Source organism: Microcebus murinus, chromosome 7 (genome assembly GCF_040939455.1).
Source record: "Microcebus murinus isolate Inina chromosome 7, M.murinus_Inina_mat1.0, whole genome shotgun sequence".
Classification (NCBI taxonomy): domain Eukaryota; kingdom Metazoa; phylum Chordata; class Mammalia; order Primates; family Cheirogaleidae; genus Microcebus; species Microcebus murinus.
The window spans coordinates 16,473,113-16,494,304 of record NC_134110.1 but is presented as its reverse complement, the minus strand read 5'-3'; the positions used below and the strand labels follow the sequence as shown (position 1 = coordinate 16,494,304).

The 21,192-nt window shown below is 46.3% G+C and overlaps 1 protein-coding gene across 1 annotated transcript in view; it reads left to right on the top strand.

Annotated features, from left to right (window-relative positions):
- LOC105871276 (A disintegrin and metalloproteinase with thrombospondin motifs 17) overlaps positions 1-21,192 on the top strand; it is a 200,756-nt gene that overhangs the window by 140,570 nt on the left and 38,994 nt on the right. Inside the window, exons 7-8 of the mRNA XM_076004811.1 lie at positions 7,530-7,670; positions 8,974-9,124. Of these exons, the coding sequence (XP_075860926.1) occupies positions 7,530-7,670; positions 8,974-9,124 (292 nt within the window). The remainder of the gene's footprint in view (positions 1-7,529; positions 7,671-8,973; positions 9,125-21,192) is intronic.

The following is a 21,192-nucleotide window of genomic DNA, read 5'->3' as shown; positions in this document are numbered from 1 at the left end:
AAAAACGCCTGGTACAAAATGGTCCTCAGTCTACTGTTCTTGAACGAATGAATAGCAAAATTAAATTGCACTTAGCCTTCTAGATCAAAACTCATGAAATTATTCCATGCTGAGCTGGAAAACTTTTAATAGTCACCTGGTTCAAGCCCCTCACCTCTCAGCTAGGAAAATGGAGGCCCCGGAGGGTAGGGTCTTTGTTTAACGTCCCCACACTTTAGCAGATCTTTAACATTAACCTCGGCCTCTTTCTTTTTAAACCATCACTCTGTGGCAGCAAGGAAAATCTTTTAAAATGACGATGTGAAAGAAAATTTCCTAAAGCTGATCAAGTTTGCCTACCTATGGGTAATCTAGAGCAAATGTATTCAGAGTACAAATAGTAGCATTTCCATTTAATTTGGGAACGGGGTAAATAAAGGGGACCACGTTTTGACAAGTATTTAAGATTGTTAGCAGTCCTGTCCAATTTCATAAGGCAAGAAACAGGATGTAAATATAGAAAGGGAAGAGGTGAAGTGACCATTGTAGGTATTAAGAGAACGAACGGACAAACTATTAGAACCAGTAAGTGTTCATCATGGTATTGTGATGTAAGACAAACATACAATAACCTGTGGTTTTCCTGTGTACAAGCAATAATCAACTATGGAAAAACAAAAAGCAGCTCTCATTCGCAGCATCAACCAAACGTATGGAATGCCCAGGAATAATGGTAATAAGAAAAGATAACTGCCTTCCTCAGAGATGAAGAGCGCTTCAGTCCTAGAGGCCTCTGTCCCATGAGCCTTTACAGTGAGCAGGCTGTCACATGCACACTGAGCTGAGCAAGATGTGGCTTGCATTTGAGTGACACATGGTACAGACCGGTGGGTCATCAATGATTGTCCTTGAGAGGTGCCCCAAGGCCATCTGCAGTCCTGCATGGGGTGCTTGCCTCCCGAGGGCAGTGGGCCTCTATGACTTCCATGAAGCTCTCTCTGGGGGTCTCATGCTTACGGACCCTGGACTACATCTGCTACAGCAGGGATGTTCTGTTCCATTAGCCCATTATAGAGGAAAAACGGAATATAAAAGCTTTGAAGTGGGGTAGGAACTTTTCAGTGCCCCAGCCTCCCTCCCCTATAGTATGACATCTCCCCATTTCCCTCCTTAACCTGCAGCTCTGAGGGCACCTGAGTTTGCAACTTGGGGTGGGTGCTGCTGCTGCCTGCCTTCACTCCATCAAATGTATGTGCGTAGAAGGAGTTGAGGACATTGTCTCTGCCATACCCACTATTTGCCAGGTACTTTGGTGGCTGTTTCCCTACATAAACCTCACCTCTATTTCTTTAGAATGTAAACTCCACGTGCCCGGTGTGTAGACTAGTATCTGGCACATAGACACCATTCAACAAATACTCGTGGAATGAATGAAAGACATTGAATATTATCATCCCTGTTTACTCACCGATGAGGAAACTTGAGTCTCTGAGGTATTGTTACTTTCTCAAGAGGCAGAATTGGAATTTTCATCTAGGTTGGTCTGACTCCAAAGCCAGGGCTACTTCTAGGTGAGAGGGGGAGTTTATATCATCCTCGCTGGCAGTTGACATATTTTCATCAAAACCGCCGGAAGACAGGAGGCCGGCTGGGACGCGGGGCTGGCTGCCGTGGGTGCGCCATCCACACCGTGCAGAGGGCTGTGCCGAAAGGGGCAGACCGAGCAGCCGGGCTGGTGCCTGGTGTGGTCGGTGTGGCCAGAAACGTGGTTTCAGAGAAAGCAAGCCGGCCGGGAGTGCGGACTCTGGCCTGCTGTGTGACTTACATGAGTCTCTCCACTTGTCCAGCTGGGGGAGGGGGGGGTACTCATCCAGAGCAGGGGGACGGGGACTGCTCCTGTCCTTGTGGTATCGGGAGGCTGAGAAAACATGGTGGTGACATAAGTGAAAACGTTCAGGCAAAACGGTAACGGCCCGATGGTGCTGCATATCGTGCAGAGTGAAGGTCTGAAGTACGGGTGAAAGGTGAAAATATTGTGGTCAAAATTATTGTTGAAAATCTCTGAGGAAAGGCCAGGTGCAGTGGCTCGCGCCTGTAATCCTAGTACTCTGGGAGGCCGAGGCGGGTGGATTGCTCAAGGTCAGGAGTTTACAACCAGCCTGAGCGAGACTCCGTCTCTACTATAAAAAAATAGAAAGAAATTAATTGGCCAACTAATATATATAGAAAAAATTAGCAGGCATGGTGGCACATGCCTGTAGTCCCAGCTACTCAGGAGGCTGAGGCAGGAGGATCGCTTGAGCCCAGGAGTTTGAGGTTGCTGTGAGCAAGGCTGATGCCATGGCATTCGCTCTAGCCTGGGCAACAAAGCGAGACTCTGTCTCAAAAAAAAAAAATCTCTGAGGAAAGTTCCAGATCAGACAGCCAATGCTGTGTCTAAGTCACTCATGCCTTGTCTTCCTGCCACTGCTGGAACCAGCAGCCATTTCCTGGCGCATCAGATAAAATTTCAACTTGAATATCGAGACTCTGCACTTCATGCCCTGTTGTATGAAAACGTGTGCCCACAGGACTACAGACGCAGGGCGCGGGCCAGCCCCCTAGTCAGTCCCCGGGGGAAAGGCAGTGTTCACGGGGGCCGGGCTCTGCCTCCCACCCCAGGCGTCCACCTCACACCCCCAGCCAAGATCACCTCGAGGTAAGGCTGGACCTGACTTGTGTACCTGACATCAAAGTCCCTAAGCTTCCGAGGGACGGGTCGGCTCAGAGCTGAGTAAATCCGAAGCCCTCCCAGTGGCTGGCGTAACGGAGTCCAAGGCACCTGCTCATCTCTGTGGCCTCCAGGACTCGGGGCGAGGCCAGGAGGGGCTGCGCGTGGCGGGGATTCTCCCAGAGCTCCCTGCACGGGGCACTTGGGATCTCCCCACGCAAACACAGGAGCGGCGTGTTATTGTAAGGTAAAGTCAACGCAAGGCCATTAAGCGATGACTGTGCTGAAAAACCTGAGCCACGTGTGTCATGGCCCATCTGTGCCCTCAATCCCACAGTCACTTACAGCTAAAAAGACTGTGCATACTTAACACTACACGTTTTTGTTAAATACAACGTTGCCAGAAATAATAAATGTCCTGGGACATAAACTTAAAATAACATGGGTTTTCCAGTCAAGTAATCTTTAATTTAAACTAAAAATAGACTAAACAGTAGTTTACATGAACTTCGAGTACCGAGACTCCCAGCCCAGGGCTAGTGCATCGGACTGTGAATTTACGAGGCACTTAGTTAGCACTTGAGCACTTTAAACCAGATCAGGAATGAGCTGCACTAGAGACGAGCTCCAGGAACCCCAAGAGCATGCTCGGCCGGTCTTGCTGACTGGAGCCTTCCGCAGGGAAGTCCTCTTCTCACGCTAACCCGCACCACGTGCTGGCCGCTCAGATCCCCGTGAGGAACGCAGGGCTGTCAACAGCACCGTCAGCTTTTCTGAGCACTTTTGCAATCGTTCTGTGTCTCCTGAAAGACCAGGTTCTCTGGCCTGGAGTGTCTGGCAGGGTGGGGGAAGGAGCCTCTTTCATTTTGTAATCGATTTGAACACCAGAGAAAATTTGGAAGCGGTCCCAAGTCTAACATTCTCCCGTATGTGGTGAGACCGAGCTTCCAGGACTTGGATCTCCTCCGATTGTGGTTTTCCAAGCAACATCCTTATTGTTTGAAAGACCCATCTGGTGCCTGCTCAAGAGATCCCAGCCAGGGAGGATGGGAGGCGGCTTGTCAAAGTGCAAAGATAGAACACTTGATTTGTGCGTTGATTCTTCATAGGATTGTGAGATTCTCTGGGTTTGAAAAGGTCTCACCGCCTGAGGTGGCAGATGCCTCTGGTCCTGGCCAGATTGTTGGTAGTGGGGAAAGAGCTTTTAGAGAATTCCTGTAAGGAGAATTGAGGTCCTCTTAAGGGACTTGCGTATTTCTGAAGATGAGATGCTGCGATATCTATTTGGGTGAATGTGCAGATTTTATATTGTTTGACATGTTTTTAACACTACAGCTAGTGAGACCCTCTTTACTTTGGGCTGTACCAAAAGAAAGGGGTTTTCTGGGATGGAATATTTGAGAGACAGGTGACCTGAGGGCAAGTGGAGCCCCTATTTAAGTTCCCAGATGATTTTCCTGAGGACCCAGCTCAGGATCCCAGAACCTTAGGTTTCCTAAAATGAATGTTCCTCAAAGGGACAAAATCGTTCCTCCTTTTAGGCTTATGTTCCTAAGTGTGTCATATCACTGATATAACTAAGACCTTGAATTTGCTTTATTCTTCCAAGAGCAAGACCATATTCAAAACAGAGACCCTGGTCTGTGACTCAGATTAGGACTTCAGGGTCTATGGGTTGTGACCTTCATGATGGGACATCCCTTAATGCTAAATAAGGACCACACCTGCCAAGGCTGGAAATGGAGCAGTTTGACATGGTCCACATGCGATGGCTACACTTTATCATGATGAGATGGAGGCTGGAGCCATTTTTTTTCATGAGACATTTTGTTTCTATAACCTCTACACGTTGAGCTGAGTTCACTGAAATCCGTGAAAATTTTCAGAAGATCTACCTATTTAAAAAATCTATCACCAGTTTTATATAAAGATATAAAATCAAACCCCTAAGTAAAATTTAAGGTCGTCAACTTTTGATGTCCTTTGATAAATGTGCTTGAAAAGCCAGTCAATTCCTTCAAAAGTTAACATGAAATAGAGTTGAGGGGAGAGAGGGAAGAAACAGGTAGAAAAAATAAAATTCTGATTTCATTTAACATAATGTCCTCAGGTTCCTCCATGTCGTCACATATTGCAGAATTTCCTTTTTTAAGGCGGAATACTATTCCATTGTATGTATATAATGCATTTTATTTATCCATTGTCAGTGGACATTTAGATTCTTGGCTATTGTGAATAATGCTGCAATGTACATAGGAGTGTTAATATTTCTTCAAGATACTGATTTCAGTTCTTTTGCATGAATACCTGGAAGTGGGATTGCTGGATCATATGGTATTTCTATTTTTAATTTTGGGGGGAACCTTCGTACTATTTTTCCATAACAGCTACACTATTTTGCATTCCTACCAACAGTGTACAGGGGTTCTAATTTCTCTCCATCCTTGCACACACTTGTCATCTTCTGTATTTATTATAATAAATATCATGAAAAGTATTAGGTGCTATCTCATTGTGGTTTTCATTTATATTTACCTGATGATTAGCAATATTGGGCACCTTTTTATGTACCTGCTGTCCATTTGTATATGTTCTTTGGAGAAATGTCTATTCAAGTCGTTAGCTGATTTTTTAATCGGGTTATTAGTTTTTTTGCTATTGAGTTGTAGGAGTTCCTTATATATTTGATATATTTTGGAAATTAACCCCTTACATTACACTAAATGAAATAAGCCAATCATAGAAGGAAAAATACTACATGATTCCACTTATATGAGGTATCTAAAAGAGTCAAATCCACAGAATCAAAGAGACTGGCAATTGCTAGGGGCAAGGGGGAGGGGGAAATGCAAAGTTGCTAATCAGTGGGTATTAAGTTTCAGAGTAAGTTCACAACATCTGCTGTAAAACATTGTAACTATAGTTAACACTGTATTGTACACTTAAACATTTAACAGGGTAGATCTCATATGAAGTGTTCTTACTGCCATAAAGTTAAAAAAAATAAAGCGACCCTCAAAAAAAATAAGTAATTCATACTGAGGGTAAAAGTAAAAAAGAACATATGTGTGCAAAGGATGAATGTATTTAAACAAAAACCTTTTCTCTAGCACTCTGGGAGGCCGAAGCGGGCGGATTGTTTGAGCTCAGAAGTTCAAGACCAGCCTGAGCAAGAGCGAGACCCTGTCTCTACTAAAAATAGAAAGAAAGTAATTGGCCAACTAAAAATATATAGAAAAAATTAGCCGGGCCTGGTGGCCCATGCCTGTAGTCCCAGATACTCAGGAGGCTGAGGCAGGAGGATCACCTGAGCCCAGGAGTGTGAGGTTGCTGTGAGCTAGGCTGACGCCACGGCACTTTAGCCGGGGCAACAAGAGTGAGACTCTCTCTCCAAATAAACCCTTTTTATTTGTAAAATAATTTTTTTAAAAGTTGAATGGAAATTTCTTTTCCATGTACTTGTATATAAATAAACATTTTCCATTGCCCATCCCTCCAAAAAAGTAAAAAGCTGAGTAATTACATTAAAAGTAGGACTTTATTCACCAAAGTGAACCTTGAGAATATATCTAAATTATTTTCATTGGCCAACATTTATCTGATAATTTTGGGGGGTCTTCTGTAAGCCACATTGGACACCTACCTGACATCCTAGGCAGCAGGAGATGGAATCTAACTAGAGATGGTTTTCGCTATTCTGCCACGAAATCTGCCACTGCACTAAATTAACGTACTTAATTTAGCGGATATGGTTTCTCCAATTTTTTGGCACTTTCTTCAGTATTGCATAAATAATCAATTTGGTAAATATTTACCGAGTACAAGCTGCATGCAGAGGCTGCCCTGAGGGAATCCGGTGAATTGGAAGAGCCGGTAGAAGCTCTTTTCTGGCATGATAGTGGTCAGTTGAACAATTAACCAAAAACAATTGGTTCAAGTGGAGAAACATCAAGAAATTATACTTAGGTGCTTTATACCAGGGGCCCTCAAACTTTTTAAACAGGGGGCCAGTTCACTGTCCCTCAGACCGCTGGAGGGTCATTGGAGAGTGCGGCACACATTCCACACATGTGCACTGTGGGCCTGAGAGGAGTCGGCTGCTAAGCAGGACAGGCAGCGGCGGCAAAAACACCCGGCGGGCTGGATAAATGTCCTCGGTGAGCCTAATGTGGCCCGTGAGCCATAGTTTGAGGACCCCTCCTTTAAACATTTTGTTTTAACTTAAGCTATGAAAGTTACAGTTTTTCCACCAATTTTGTGATGAAGTGGGAAAGCCTTCTCTTGGAGGGTGAGTGTCTGCCAACTGGACTTCCGCGTCACCTTCCTCGCGCCAAGCACACCTACAAGGAGGGTTTGAATCCAATTTCTTGTTTACGTATGTGCATGTGTATGTGGACAGGGACATAAACGACTCTTGTGAAGCAGCCTGGGAGCAGATTTTTATGATTTATTCCTCCTCTTACAGTTGTCTTGCCCACACCTAATTTGATAACAATCTATTTTAGCTGCTAGCTAAGTCAGTTTACATGAAAACAACAACTTTGCTTTTGTCCTCATATTGTATTGGTTAACCCAGTCTGTAACTACACGTATGAATTGAGATAACACGGGCCACTGACATCAGTAGGTTGAGAATAAATATTTTCGACCCTTGGTGAGCATGCCCTCCTCCACTGGAGGAGAAAAAAAAAATTTTCCTCCACGCACTCACGACTGTGGATCTGCTCTGTGAGGACTGGTGTCACCCCACGTCATCTGTTGCATTTAAGACTTGATTTACGTTAGTGTGTTACGCCGGCCCCTGGAGCATAAGTGTCCCTCTCTCCTTCTCCTCGGACAGCTTGGGGATGAACCACGACGACGACCACTCGTCCTGCGCCGGCAGGTCCCACATCATGTCGGGAGAGTGGGTGAAAGGCCGGAACCCCAGCGACCTCTCTTGGTCCTCCTGCAGTCGAGATGACCTTGAAAACTTCCTCAAGTAGGTCCTTGAATCATTCTGTAAAATCAGTACAATAAAAGTTACTTCCGAAAGACAGAATTAAGGGTGAGGAGGATAAATGATTCTCTTTCCGAATTCTCGGCTGGCCTGAGGAGGTGGTAGGACCTCTCACCTGTAACGGGCAAGAAGGTCCTCCCCCGTGTGCATCTGGTACGATGCTCTGCTGCCCTTGAGTGGGAGGGAATCTGCCAGGGAGGCGGGGAGGGAGTGTGTCTGTCCCACTGCTACCTTCCTCCCATAAGGCATCTGCGCCTTTCCAGTCTCAGGTTTCTGGGTCAGAATTGGCCATCTGGTCGCATAGCTTTGTCAAACAGAGTCTGTACAAGGGACGGTGCAGATCAAGATGTCAGAGCTGTGCAGACTCAATGTACAGACCCTGATCACTCCTTGGTCGAGACACCACGTCCACCTTATGGAGATGGCAGTGAGCCACCAAGTCTCACCTGCACATGAGCTTTGCGGTCCAGTAACACATTCGTGTGCCCAGTGAATTCGGGGCGAGGTGGAAAAGGCATCATTCTAGGTCTTCTTCCATGACGTTTCCTGTTGATGGGGAAATCATGTCAGTGGCTAAAAAATGAACTCATTACTTTTAATATGGTGTACTGGTCCCACTGAGGACTTGCTATCACTGAATCTTAATTGTTGTAAGCCCCCCCCCCCCACATTATGTCACTTTCCCCAGAAGGGTCAGGGCAGCAAGAGGGGGCATTTTCATTTGCTCACATACACCGTGCAGGTCCCCCTGGTGGCAGGCAGTGTCTGAACCTGGGAAAGGTGGACCAGTACATGTCACTGGCCAGCTTTCAGTGGTGGCAGGGGGTGCAGTCAGGTGAGACAACAGGTCAAGCGAGTCTGCTGAGGTCCAACAAGCACTCAGAATCTGTGGAGTTGGAATGAGCACTTTGATTTCATTTAATATGAAACACAACAGCCCTAACTTATACTTTATTTCTAGTAACTTTTGCTCAAAGCTATATTCTAAGAAAATATCATAGTAATCTATTGCAAAATGATTTTTATCAAAGAAAGCTCTCAGACTCTCCAAGACAAGCCCATTAGTCTCACAGGTGTTATTCCCAGGCCCCTCCCTGTCACCAGGTGCTCATCACCTTCAGGACAAAGATCCACACCCGGCCATGTGGAAAAAGAGCAGAATCTGTGTGTCCAGGGCCTGAGTCCTTTTCCCATAAATAATTTGGAGGGACGTCTTTCTTGGTGATGAAAAAACAGAAACCTGGGCAGTATATATGCAAGTCACCCTGTCTCTTGGCTGTTTCAGGTCAAAAGTCAGCACCTGCCTGCTGGTCACGGACCCCAGGAGCCAGCACACATTGCGCCTCCCCCACAAGCTGCCAGGCATGCACTACAGTGCCAACGAGCAGTGCCAGATCCTGTTTGGCACCAACGCCACCTTCTGCAGAAACATGGAGGTACGCAGCCGCTGGAGAGCTGGCTTGGGCCAGCGCGTGGGTCCCGCACTCCCTCAGCGGGCCTGGCTTCTGCTGGAGACGTGGGTATTGACGCTCAGCACATGCACATGTACCTGTATATACATGTATGCACGCACACAGTCACATACACAGACATGCACATACACACCCTCACAGGCATTTGTGCACATGCCCCCCGGAGAGCCCACATGCGTACACACCACACATGCAGTTGCATGCACGTGGCCACACATAGGTGGTTTTGCAGGGGATATTTTAGGGTTACTAGCATGAAAACCTTAGGATGCTAGAGAAAAGCAATTAACTCATACTTGGAAGTGACAAAATGTCACCTGACTTCTAGCCCTGCCCAGATAAGGGGGAAAGCTAAAAATTATTAAATGTTGGAGAGTATCAGATTGAAAATATTTAACACGTAATAAATTGGTTGTATGTTAACAGTGAAAATAATCCCATTAAACAGTGCCCATGGATTTGGTCCTAAAGCTTCCAACACGCATAGTCCCAGTCAGTCCTCACCGCTGCTCCCTAGATTCCATCCTAGTTGATAGATGGTGACACCAAGTCAAGCTAAGCGATCATTCAGAATGGCTTTATTAGTAGTAAAGCAGGGATTTGAACTCAAGCCTCTTCAGCCCCAGAGTACACACTTTGTCATGGTGCTGCAAACAGCAGGGTCCATAGCTTGCCAGGTTCTAGGGGTGGGGGTGCCAAGAGGGGCATGCTGGGGCCCGGGGCAGGGCAGTCTCCCTGTCCATGGCCGTCTGTGTAGCAGACAGGGAGGCCCGGGCCCCGGGTAAGGGCAGAGCAGCCTGCGGTCCAGCTGGCGCTGGGCTGTAGGAGTTGGATGGAGGAGCAGAGCCTGCACTATTCCGGGGCAGGATGTGGACAGAGTGGGGGAACCGGCCAGGATGTGTGGGACTCAGGAGCCACCCTCAGGGAGGGTTGTGCCAGGACTTGTGCTCAGGAGCGTGTCTGGTGCCAGGGAGGATGCCTGGAGCAAGAACTCAGGATGGGACCAACACCAAGGCACACAGGTACACGATCATCTGCCTCCAGAATGAGGCCCTGGGATGCCCGTTAGCCGGGACTTCTGGAGATGAGGTGCAGCCTCTTGACTGCTTCCTGTCTAAGCACGAGTTGGTTTAGGGAACTGGGGTGGCACCTGTAGGTGGGCATTGCCTGCCATTATTTGGGGTGCAGAAAAGGGTAGTGCCTCAAAATCAGGCTGGTGCCTCCTGCTGCCTCCTTCCCCGAAGGACATTAACCCACAGTGTGGTCCAGTTACTCCTCTGCCGTTCCCCTGGGGAGTGTGCCAGCAAAGGTCCCTTCCAGGGGACCAGTGGGAAGGTTCCCTCTACTTCAGTCCCCCACTAGGTGCCTTGTACCTCCTGCCCCCAGCAGCGAGTTGAAGAGATGTCGTGAGCCCAGGATTTATCACCCCAGCAGTTTGTCATGGTGCCCAACGCTCCCGTCAGCCCCTGCGGGGGGTGACTGCTGAGGCTCTTGTTCCCATACACGGTGCCTGCAAGGGGCATCTGTTTGCCTGTCCCCAGCTTTCAGTCCCTAAAATGAACTGATGCACAGATATGTCAAGAAGAGAGCCAGTTTCAGGGGATCCTTTGATGGCATGCAGGCAGCACGAGATGGTGTGGATGGCATGCCCAGGGAGGACACTGAGCATTCAGGAAAAGCAGAAGGGCCCTGGGCCCTCCACGTGGGGAAGAGGAAAGTGCCCAGCTGAGTCAGGGGGCACAGAGTGGCCACTCTGCCCAATGTAGACAGGTGAGATGTGGCAGGCCAGGCTGAGCTGGCCTTGTGGGGGCAGGATTAAGTGGGGCAGGAGACAGAGAATCCTGCTCCCTGAGAGCCATTTCCCTTCCAGGAACCAGGCAGTTGCACCCCAGTTGGGTGAGGAGGGATGAGGGGGCAGACACATGTGCTGGGGGCCCATGATCTCCCCGGCCAATCTTTTCCCTTGCACTGTCACACAAAACCCTGATTGCAACTCTTGATGCAGGGGCTTTTGAACCCCATTTGAACAGATGAGAGAACAGAAGCTAAGAGAAACAAGCTAATGGGCCAGGGCCAGGCAGAAAGGGGCGTTCTGGGAAGTAGGCTCAGGTTCAGGTGCGTCTTGGAGGAAAGGAAGGCTGCTGCCACTCAGAGACAGACCCCAAAGGGGAAGAAGGGGACATAGTATATTATTTTTTTTCATTAGCATCTTTTCATTTGAAGAGGACAATTAGAAGCCAACAGTAGTGATTAGCTCAGCTTTGTAACTCCTTTCTCCCTAAAGCTCAAAATCAGAATATGGATAAAGTGAGATCTTCCCATTTCTATGTTACAATGAAGCTGAACATCTATTTGTACAGCTCACCAGGAGCTGCAGAATATGTTTTCCTACTTGCTTTTGCCTTGAGAGTTACACCAGTAATAAAATACAAAATAAAATGGCATTCTCCCCAATAGCTAGCAGGAGCGATTACTTATGGGAGTGAAGTAGTGACCGTCCCCTCCACGGCCACCGTCTCAGCTGGTCAGTGGTGAGTGTCCTGCTTGCAAGGCTGGTGATGCTTCCTTTAGAGGAATCTGACAGTGGGAAGGCAGTGACTGTTCACGGTGGAGAAAATGTCACACTCATGCTCTTTTGCACTACTGGAAAAGAAGAGGCCAAAGGCCAGGTGCCTCCCTGTGACCTAGAGCATGCTGCCCTGGACACGGCACATGTGTGTGAATCGAATCCAGATGAAGACAGGGCCACACTTCCGGACTCCAGGGCTCCCTTTGTCACCAGTCTGCTCCTTCCACGCTTTGATAGGTCTGTTTCAGTTGATGTTCAGGATAGCAAGAGAGCATGCGTGTGCTGCCATCCTTCCTTAACTCTTGCCTATAACACTGCCTTGTTTCGGGTACATCCCTTTCCTCCTGGGCCTCATCCCGTTCCACACTCGCCTTCCCTCGCTCTGTTCCGGCTGCACTGCCATCGCTCTTCCCGGACCTCGCCAGAGACACCCTGCTTCATGCTGGCGGTTTCCTCTGCCCCACCACTCCTCTCTCAGTTATCCACATGATTCATCCCCTCATCTTCTTTGAGTTTTGTTTTGAAATGTAACCTCCTCCATGAGGCCCACCCTGACCACCCTACTTAAGGTTATAATCCGTACCCTCTCCTTCGCCCTTGCAGCACCCACGTGTCCTGATCTCCTGAGGGAAACCCTGCTTGCAGACACTTACCGTCTTTTAACATGCCACATCGCTTACTTTATCATGACTATTGCTTTGGTAATCTCCCTCTTCTAGATTATACACCCTTCAAGGGCAGCAGTCTTCACTTTGCTCGCCCGTGTTCCCCTCGGTGGAACACTGAGCAGTACCTGGCACGCAGGAGGTGCTCAGTAAGTGCATGTCGTGCTGGGATCCAGCCATGACCCTGATATTAATAGCAAATTTGTTAAGTCTTCCTTATGTAGCTTTGCTCAACTGCTAATGGGCCTGTGGACAAGCTCAGCGCTGAGAAAGAAACCCGTAGAGGCCTCCCTGTATAATCCATTGCTCTCTCAGCCTGTTCCCACATTTCTGTGTCTGCTTCACCAACATAACATGTAAGACTTTGCCAAACGTCTTGGAGGGGTCTGTATAAACCATTCCTGTGGCTTCCACCCAGGACAAGAAACCATTCAATGCAGTGCGGTGAGTTCAGTAGTGAGTGGCTACAGACTGGTTCCTAGTGATCGTCTATCTTTCTCTGTGCCTTGGAGTCCTTGCGGGTAAAATCTCAGGCCTCTGGTGAGTTAATACACGTAAAGTGCAGAGAAACAAGTGTGTCATACAGTCAGTGCCCAGTAAGGTGACCTGATATCTGTGTTATTGTCACCTTTTTGGACAACACTGATTTTCCTCTGTTGGGGGACAGAACTGGTTTATCTGTGTAACTCCAGAATCAGCATTTCTCTATATTGAACCCCTGGGAGCTATGGACAATTAAGCATCATCTGAAACCTGTACTGCTCATGTAGCCAGAGTCGCTCCCAACTAATTGGAAAGGGCTTTTAATCCATTGCCATAATTGATCTTTATACACATTATTACTCTTTCATGCCACTGAGAACTGAAATTGATACCATGTAATGAAATGACACTGGTCCCTAAGTTGCTTTCAAATTTGTTATCCCAACTTTTGCTTTTGGCCAAGATGGAATAACAGGGACTGGATTTACTCTCCCATCTGAAACAATTTTAAAAACCCCAAATGTATGAAACCACGATTTTCAGGATGTTGGACATCAAGCAATGAAAGCCTGTGATTCTCAGAAAATGAGAAACAATGAGATGAGCCCCACACTCACCCTGGCCCACTGCCTGGGCAGTGTCCAGGCTGCAGCTCAGGGAGGGAGGACTGCAGGAGTGGCAGTTGCCCTGAGTTGAAGAAACAGAGCTGGTTCCACAGGGAAGCTGAGGCAGCTACAGTTCACGAGAGAGAGGACCACAGAAGACATTGCTGCACAAAGAAAACCCTCAGAAATCTGCAAAGTCTTCTATAACAGTTCAGCTTAATGGGCAACACATGTTTGTGTGAAAAAACTACCCAAGGCCAGGAAAAGAACCTAGAAGGGTGAGAGGGAACCTTCTCTGGAGCTCTCACAGGCATCAGGTAGGGCACATGGAGAGCTTTGCTTCAGTCACATGGAAAAATTAGCCCCACACTAAATGCTGACCTGGTTCCACCTAATAAAGTTCAAAAGCAATATCTAAAAGGATAAAACTGTTTCCAAGTAACTTAACCAAGTCCTAGAACAAAGCTCAGATATAACTGTAGAAGTTCAAAATTATTCAGCACTCAATAAAACAAAATCACAATGTCTAGCATCAAATAAAAGACTACCAGGCATGCAAAGAAACAGGAAAATATACCCATAATTTGGGGGAAAACCAATTACTCAAAATCAACTAGAAATGATAGTGGTGATAGAATTACCAGTGTTAAGGGTATTAAAACAATAATGATGACCATACACCAGGTTCAAGAAGGTAGCAGAAGATTGAACACGTTCAGTAGCAACATGGAAGATATTTAAAAAGATCCAAAGGGAATTTCTAGGAAGAAAAACTATAATGTCTTAGATGAAAGATACCCTGGCTGGGATTGATGGCAAATTAAACATGGTAGATGAGAAGACTGGTGAACTTGAAAATGAAGCAATCAAAACTATCCAAAATGAAACAAGGAGAGGGGGACCACACATTATCAGTGAGCTATGGGACTTCAGGTGGCCTAATAAATAGGGTAATTGACCCTCTGAAGGAGATGGGAGGGAGGGGAAAGGTATATAAAAATTATTTGAAGTAATAATGGACCATTCTTCATCCCTGGGATGAATCCCACTTGATCACGATGAATAATCTTTCTAGTGTGTTATTGGATTCAATTTGCTAATATTTTGTTGAGGATTTTTGCATCTATGTTCATCAGAGATATTGGCCTATAGTTTTCTTTTTTTTTATTGTGTCTTTGTCTGATTTTGGTATCAGGGTGATTCAGGCCTCATAGAATGAGTTTGGGAGCATTCCCTTCTCCTTGATTTTTTGGAATAGTTTAAATGGGATTGGTATTAGTTCATCTTTGCATGCTTGTAATCAGTGAAGCCATCTGATCCTGGGCTTCTCTTTGATGGGGGACTTTTTATTACTGTTTCTGTTGCCTTACTTGTTACTGGATTATTCAGCTTTTGGATTTCTTCTTGCTTTAATCTTGGTAGGTTGCGTATGTCTAGGAATTTATCCTTTTCTTCTAGGTTTTCCAATTTATTGGTCTACAATTGCTCATAGTAGTCTCTAAAGATCCTTTGAGTTTCTGCAGTATCCATTGTAATGTCTCCTCTTCCATCTCTGATTTTGTTTATTTGGATTTTGTCTCCTTTTTTCTCTGTCTGGCTGAAGGTGTGTCAATTCTGTTTATATTTTCAAGAAATCAACTTTTTGTTTTGTTGATCTTTTGTGTTGTCTTTTGGTTTTAATTTCATTTATTTTAGAGATTCTCTAAAAAAAATAAGAATTTTAAAAAAGGGTAAGCAGTAACTACAGGTAAATATATATCTTACTGTACTTGAATGTTTTTAAGAGATCATTGATTATTTAAACAAGTGTTTTATACAAAATAATATGAATGTAGTTGTAGTAGAACCTGTGAATGGTGACAAGGACTTTGCAGGTGAGGTTCAGTATCTTGAGATGGGGAGATTTTCCTGGATTATCTGGATGGGCCTGATGTACACAAAGGAGACTCCTTCATAAGAGGTCCCTGGTGCCAAAAAGATTGGGGACCACTGCTATGTAGCCTAAGTGTGTAGTAGGCTGAACCATCTAGGTTTTGTGTAAGTACACTCTATGATGTTCATACAGCGATGAAATCACCTAACAGCACATTTCTCAGAAAGTTTTTCTGTCATTAAATGATGCATAACTATATACTATTGTAAGATTTTTATGCTATCTATAAGATGTAATAATAAAACATAAAGTCAGCCTATGATGAGTTAAAAATGTAGAATATCAGCTGTAAAGCAACCAATAAATAACAACAAAAAGTTGAATCTATAAGCCAGCAAAGGAAATAAAATGTTGTCATATATTATTTATCTCTGTGGTTAAGCACATTAGAAGTAGATTATGTGGGTGAATCATAAAGGCACATTAGTCATTCATTCTCCATTCCACTGAGAAACTGATGCAATCCACATTAAGTCAGGGTTCTTGACATGCTCCGGGTATGTGTGGGTCTTCTGAGGCCCCATGACCACCCTGTGTCTCCAGGTGGACAGCACCAATTGTCCAGTCTGCACATGAGTAACCCCACCCATGACATCATGACATCTCAAGGCATCTTCTGTTACTTCAGAGGGAACCGCGATGCAAATTTTTAATGATATTCTTCAAATCAACTTTTGGCCCCCTTTAATGGGGGGTGGGGGGAACTAGCTAGATGCCATAAAAAAAAGAAAGAAAAATACTCCTGGCCAGGAGTTTTAGGGGAATGAATATTGTAAAGGAATTACAACTCCAAAAATCTAGAGGAATCTCTTCTCTTAAAAACCACATCCATGCATGGGAATTGAGAGCGCTGTCTGTATTCCCGAGCCCTGGGCTTCCCCAAAGACTGTGTTGATGAGAACTGTCAGGCCCCTTGCTGCTCCTGTCCCTGTGCAAAGCCCTCGGGGCCAGCTGGGAAAAGCACCTAAACATGAATGAGGCAACTGTTTGGGGGGGGGGGTGTCTATCTGTCTATGCATCTCTTGTCTTAAAATTTTCTGGAACGCTAAACCTGTTACAGAAAAGAAAATAGTAATGATATATAATAGAGGTTGGACCCTGCCAAGGGAGTAAAACTGTAAGACACAGCAGTGCTAAAGAGTTGAATATTTTCTGTTTATATCTCTAGAATACAGAGCATAAAAACCAGAAGAAAAACTGGATAATATTTTGAGAAAAATACCAGCTGTCACGCTAGAGGTGGGCAGTTTTCATTTTGCTGCTGCCTCTTCTGAGGAACAAAAGCTTATCTGCCTAGAGATGAGCCCAGACTATTCCTGGGAGAGGTTGAGCCCTCTCTTGTCTCAGGAGAAGGAGATCTTGTTTCTCATCAGCACACCTTTGGTATTGTTCTAAAGCAGGGCTGCTTTACTTGGGTCCTTGGATAAATTTTAGAGAATTGTGAACTGGGGTAGGAGGACATTATACCTTTATTTTTCTCCAACTTCTAATCGAAGTCAGAATTTCCTTCAGTGGCGAATGTTAGCAATAAACCACAGTAGCCTTAACCATGCTCACGACTGGTCACTGTAATTAGGAATCACAGGTATTTTTACACGACATAACTGTTGTGGCTGACATCTCAAAATATCATTTAGATCCCCACTACTGCAAAATTACAGTGGTGGTTAGACCCACGGCCACATCTTGTTGTGCAGTTTGCTGACAAACAGGTACATGACCATATTGAAAACGTAGAGTTGTTTTTGTATTTTGAAAACTTATTTTCAATTGAATTATTTTCTTGGTGACCATATGAATTTTATAATTATGCACAGACAAACGTACTCTGCAAAAGGGATTCATGAGGCTTCCCCAGTTCTGTGCCTTGGAGCACAGAAAGGCCAGGTGCGTGGTGCAGTTTTGAGTGTGAACCTCCCATCTGACTGGACTTCCCTGTAGGTGGTTCTTCTGGCACTTATAGCTATTGTAAGTCCAATCAAAATTAAAAACCATTTCCTCAAAGGTGTGGGGTAAATAACTTTGGGAAAATATTGCTACAACTGCTTTGGGAGCAGCCTAGGCTTCTGCTATTAACCAGGTTGTTGTTTTCTCAAACATTTGCATACCAGAGAACCAACAGAAATTTAAAAACAGTTCATTTTAATGTTTAGGGCTCTGGAGGCCCCCACACCATCACCATTGAATCTTTCATGTCTGTCTGCAGAATGCCGGTATTGTAAGGCTCAAAGCTGTCTATGGAAATAAGAGCTACAAAAAAAAAAAAGAAGAAGAAAAGAAAAAAATTGGCATCAATAGCTGGCATTTGTTGTAGAAGTTATTGGCAAATACAGCTGTCTCCTCTTTCAGCCAATGGTAATGTGATGTTTTTAGTTCAATAAAGCATTTCAAGAAAGTCCAAACGTAAAAGTTATAAACACTGGATGGTAAATATTTATTAGAAAGGGGAAATGAACTTTATGCAATTAGCCCAATCAGTCTTTTTTATGATTACAAGTTCCTCCTGTCCCTGTCAGCAAAGTCACTGCAAAGCAAAGTCACTATTTAACTCGACTTTCGAGCTGTTTCAGTTCGGATATCCTGCCAGGTGAAACAGGGTGGGGAGGCCCAACATGGGCATCGTCCACCTAAAGGAAGAGAGTGGCATTCCCGCTGGGGACAGAGCCAGAAGGGGAGACAGGGCAACGTGCTGAGAGCAATCGCTGCCTCACGAAGCCCCCACCCCTTTCTCACATGAAGGGGGTATGCGTCTGTCCTCCACCCCCACACTGGGTCTGGAGGGTCTCAGCTGGAAGATGCTATTAATGGCCACCCACCCCTACACCCTACCTGCTTCCCAGTAACACCTTCTGCCGTTGTTGCTCCAAAGCCTGTGCCTGGCTGTCACACGGTAGTGCCCGGCAGGGGCGTGCACCAGCCCTATTAGTTGCCGTGGGCACGGGTGTGCCTGCGTGTCATGACATTCGCAAGGGACTAAGGTGTGCACATTGTGCCATTTTTTTTTTTAAGAACGTTATTGAGCATAGAAGCTGCCAGTTGTTTCAGGAAGACAAGAGTGTCTAGAGTGGCCATAGGCATTGCAGAGTCTTTGCACTCTTTTCTACCTAACATTCCTTGCTTTGCTCTTTTCCACTTAACTCTCACCGCCTTTCGGCACAGCAGGGAGGTTCCGGCCATGTTGCACAGTGGTGAAGGAGACAGACTCTCAGTCAGGCTGCCAGGGGCCCGTCCTGCCTCTACCTCTTATGCAAGCTACATAGGCCCTCTCTGCCTCAGTCTTCTAATCTGCAAAATGGGGAAATAAATTCTACTTACACGTCATAGGGTCATCACGAGAGTGAAGTAACAACTGAATTAAAGTGCTTAGTGTGTAGCAGGCCCTCGGTAAATGTTAGCTAGTATCGTTTCTGTGTCACCTGGTGGCCTGGAGCCGGTGGGGGAGGTGGAGAGTGTGTAGCTGATGATCACCTTGGCTGGTCCTTTCCCTGCGCTCTCCTCACCTTTCCTCCTGGCACTCCAGGAGCCTGTCACCCAGGGATTCCTCTCCAGCTTCCAGTATCTCTCTTTCAGCAGAGTCCCAGTCCCCAGGCTGGAACGCCTCCTTCTGTCCCCTCCCTGGTCCCGCGAAGATTCCGTGGCATCTGGCTGGAGGGAGAAATCCCTGTTGTATCCAGGAAGCTCAAGGTGTCAAAGTCCACACTGGGACAACAGAGGTCTTTTCTCTGATGTGGGCGTTTTCTAACCTGGTGGGTGGTTGGAGTCCTCCAGAGACTGTTAGAAGTTTTTTATGCCCCACTCCAGATTTTCTGTCTTTAAAATCTTCAGGGGATGGGTTTCAGGCATCTGTCTCTTTATACAACTTCTCTGGAGGTTCTCACACTCAGCTTGGTTCGGAAACTGCTGACTTAAATGAAACCTGTCTCTTTAATGCCGGTGGCCCTGGCCAAAGTGGGTGGCTGGCCAGTCCCGGGGCCGGCCCTGCCCCTCTCAGGCAGACGGAGCTGTACAGTAGTACGTGGACTTGGACGCCAGGCCGAAAGCTGTCCTGCCTGTCTCAGTCTCAGCTTCCTGCCCGGCATCTGCAGCCTCTCTCCAAAGCTGTTGGACTTTGGCAGCCGATGGCCCTAATTTTCCAGAAGTGTTTAAAAGTTTACAGTAGACTGCCTTGTCGGAGAGGTCTCCAGACCACGCAAGTTGTATGTTATCTCGCATTTCTCGTCCCCCCTGCCAGCTGAGTGTCCGGGTGCCTGGGCCCTGCCCTCACCCGGCAGCAAGCCCAGCCTCGGCCAGGTGGTCGTCTCTGCAGCCCTCAGGAACACGGAAGGAGTGACCCAGCCCAGGACTCAGGAAGCCTTCCAGAAGCGGGGCTGGCGTGCCTGCCTGGGGAAGACTTCAAACTGCAGTCGTATTGGTGGAAAATTTGGATTAGTCACTTTTTCATCCAGCTCGTGGCATTTTATTCGATCTCCCTTTTGGCTTGTGTTATCAGCAGCACATTTTTGAGGGATTTTACATAACCGTTCCCTTCAGTATCATTTGGAGTCAGCGCTGCTCTCCAAACCTTCTGTGGGAGCCCAGGGAGGAAGAGGCAAAAGAACATCAAAACAGCCTTCACAGCCCTGGCCACGGACACCGCCGCTTGGAGGCAGATGGAAAAGGCTCGAACGCACGAACAGTGGTGTCTCTGAGGAACTCAAACCTTTTTGCGTTTTCACAGTGCTCCCGGGAAGGAAGCTTGGCACTGGCTTATTCGTCACGCAGCCTCTTGAGAAACTGTGTGACAAAACGTGCTGGATGTGACTTTCGCCAAACCTTAAACGATGCCAGTGAGGTGACAGATGCTAGAACCGGCTGTTCTGTCTTCCTTGCTGCCTGCATGGACCGGTGGCTTTCCACTGCAGCTCAGGCACTGCCTCTGGTGGTGGGCGCAGGGGGTGGTCTGAGCACCCTGCCCCTGATTTGACTTGAGCAGCTGCCTCTTCATTTGTTTCCACTCTGTTCTAGTGCACCACATTCACTGAAGTTCAAGGTCACGCCGTCCAGCAGTGTTTGCAAATAGAACGTTGCAGGTGCAGGGAGCAGTGTGCAGCTGAGCACAGGGTGTCCCACTCCACCACATAGAGGAGGATGAGCAGTTGGGCCTAGAAGAGGAAATTGGGGACTGATGGAGAGGTAATAAAACCAGTGGGTAGGAATGTGTGTTCTGGGTTCAGGACAGGTCCCAGCTCTGCAGCTGAGAACAGTGACAGAACTCCATCCTTCTCCTCATCTGCAAAATGCGAATGGCGAGCGTGTGTCTCACAAGGTTGGTGTTAGCAGGACTGAGGGAATCCCTATAAAGTGCTTATATGATACCCGGGCTTGGTAAATGCTTACACTGTGTCAGCTTTTGTCTCAACCCACTGAAGCCTGCCATCGCTTTACTGATGAGGGTATTCGTTCATGGGTTCATTCATTCGTTCATTCAGCATGTCTTTATTGGGTGTATATATGTGTGTCTTGGAGTTGGTGAATACTAAGGTAGAGTTGCCCCATCCTTTTTGTTTAGGGTGTAGTATTTTTTAACTTGTGAAATAATTTTAGCTCTAAAAACAACTTTTAAAAATAGCGTATACCTTTCACCCAATGTTCTGTTGTGTTAACATTTTACATAGTCATCGAACCATTATTAAAACCAGGAAATTAACCCTGGGACACTACTATTATAGTACATTTGGATTTCACTAGTTTTCCCATTAATGTCCCTTTTCTGAACCGGGATCCAATCCAGGATCCCA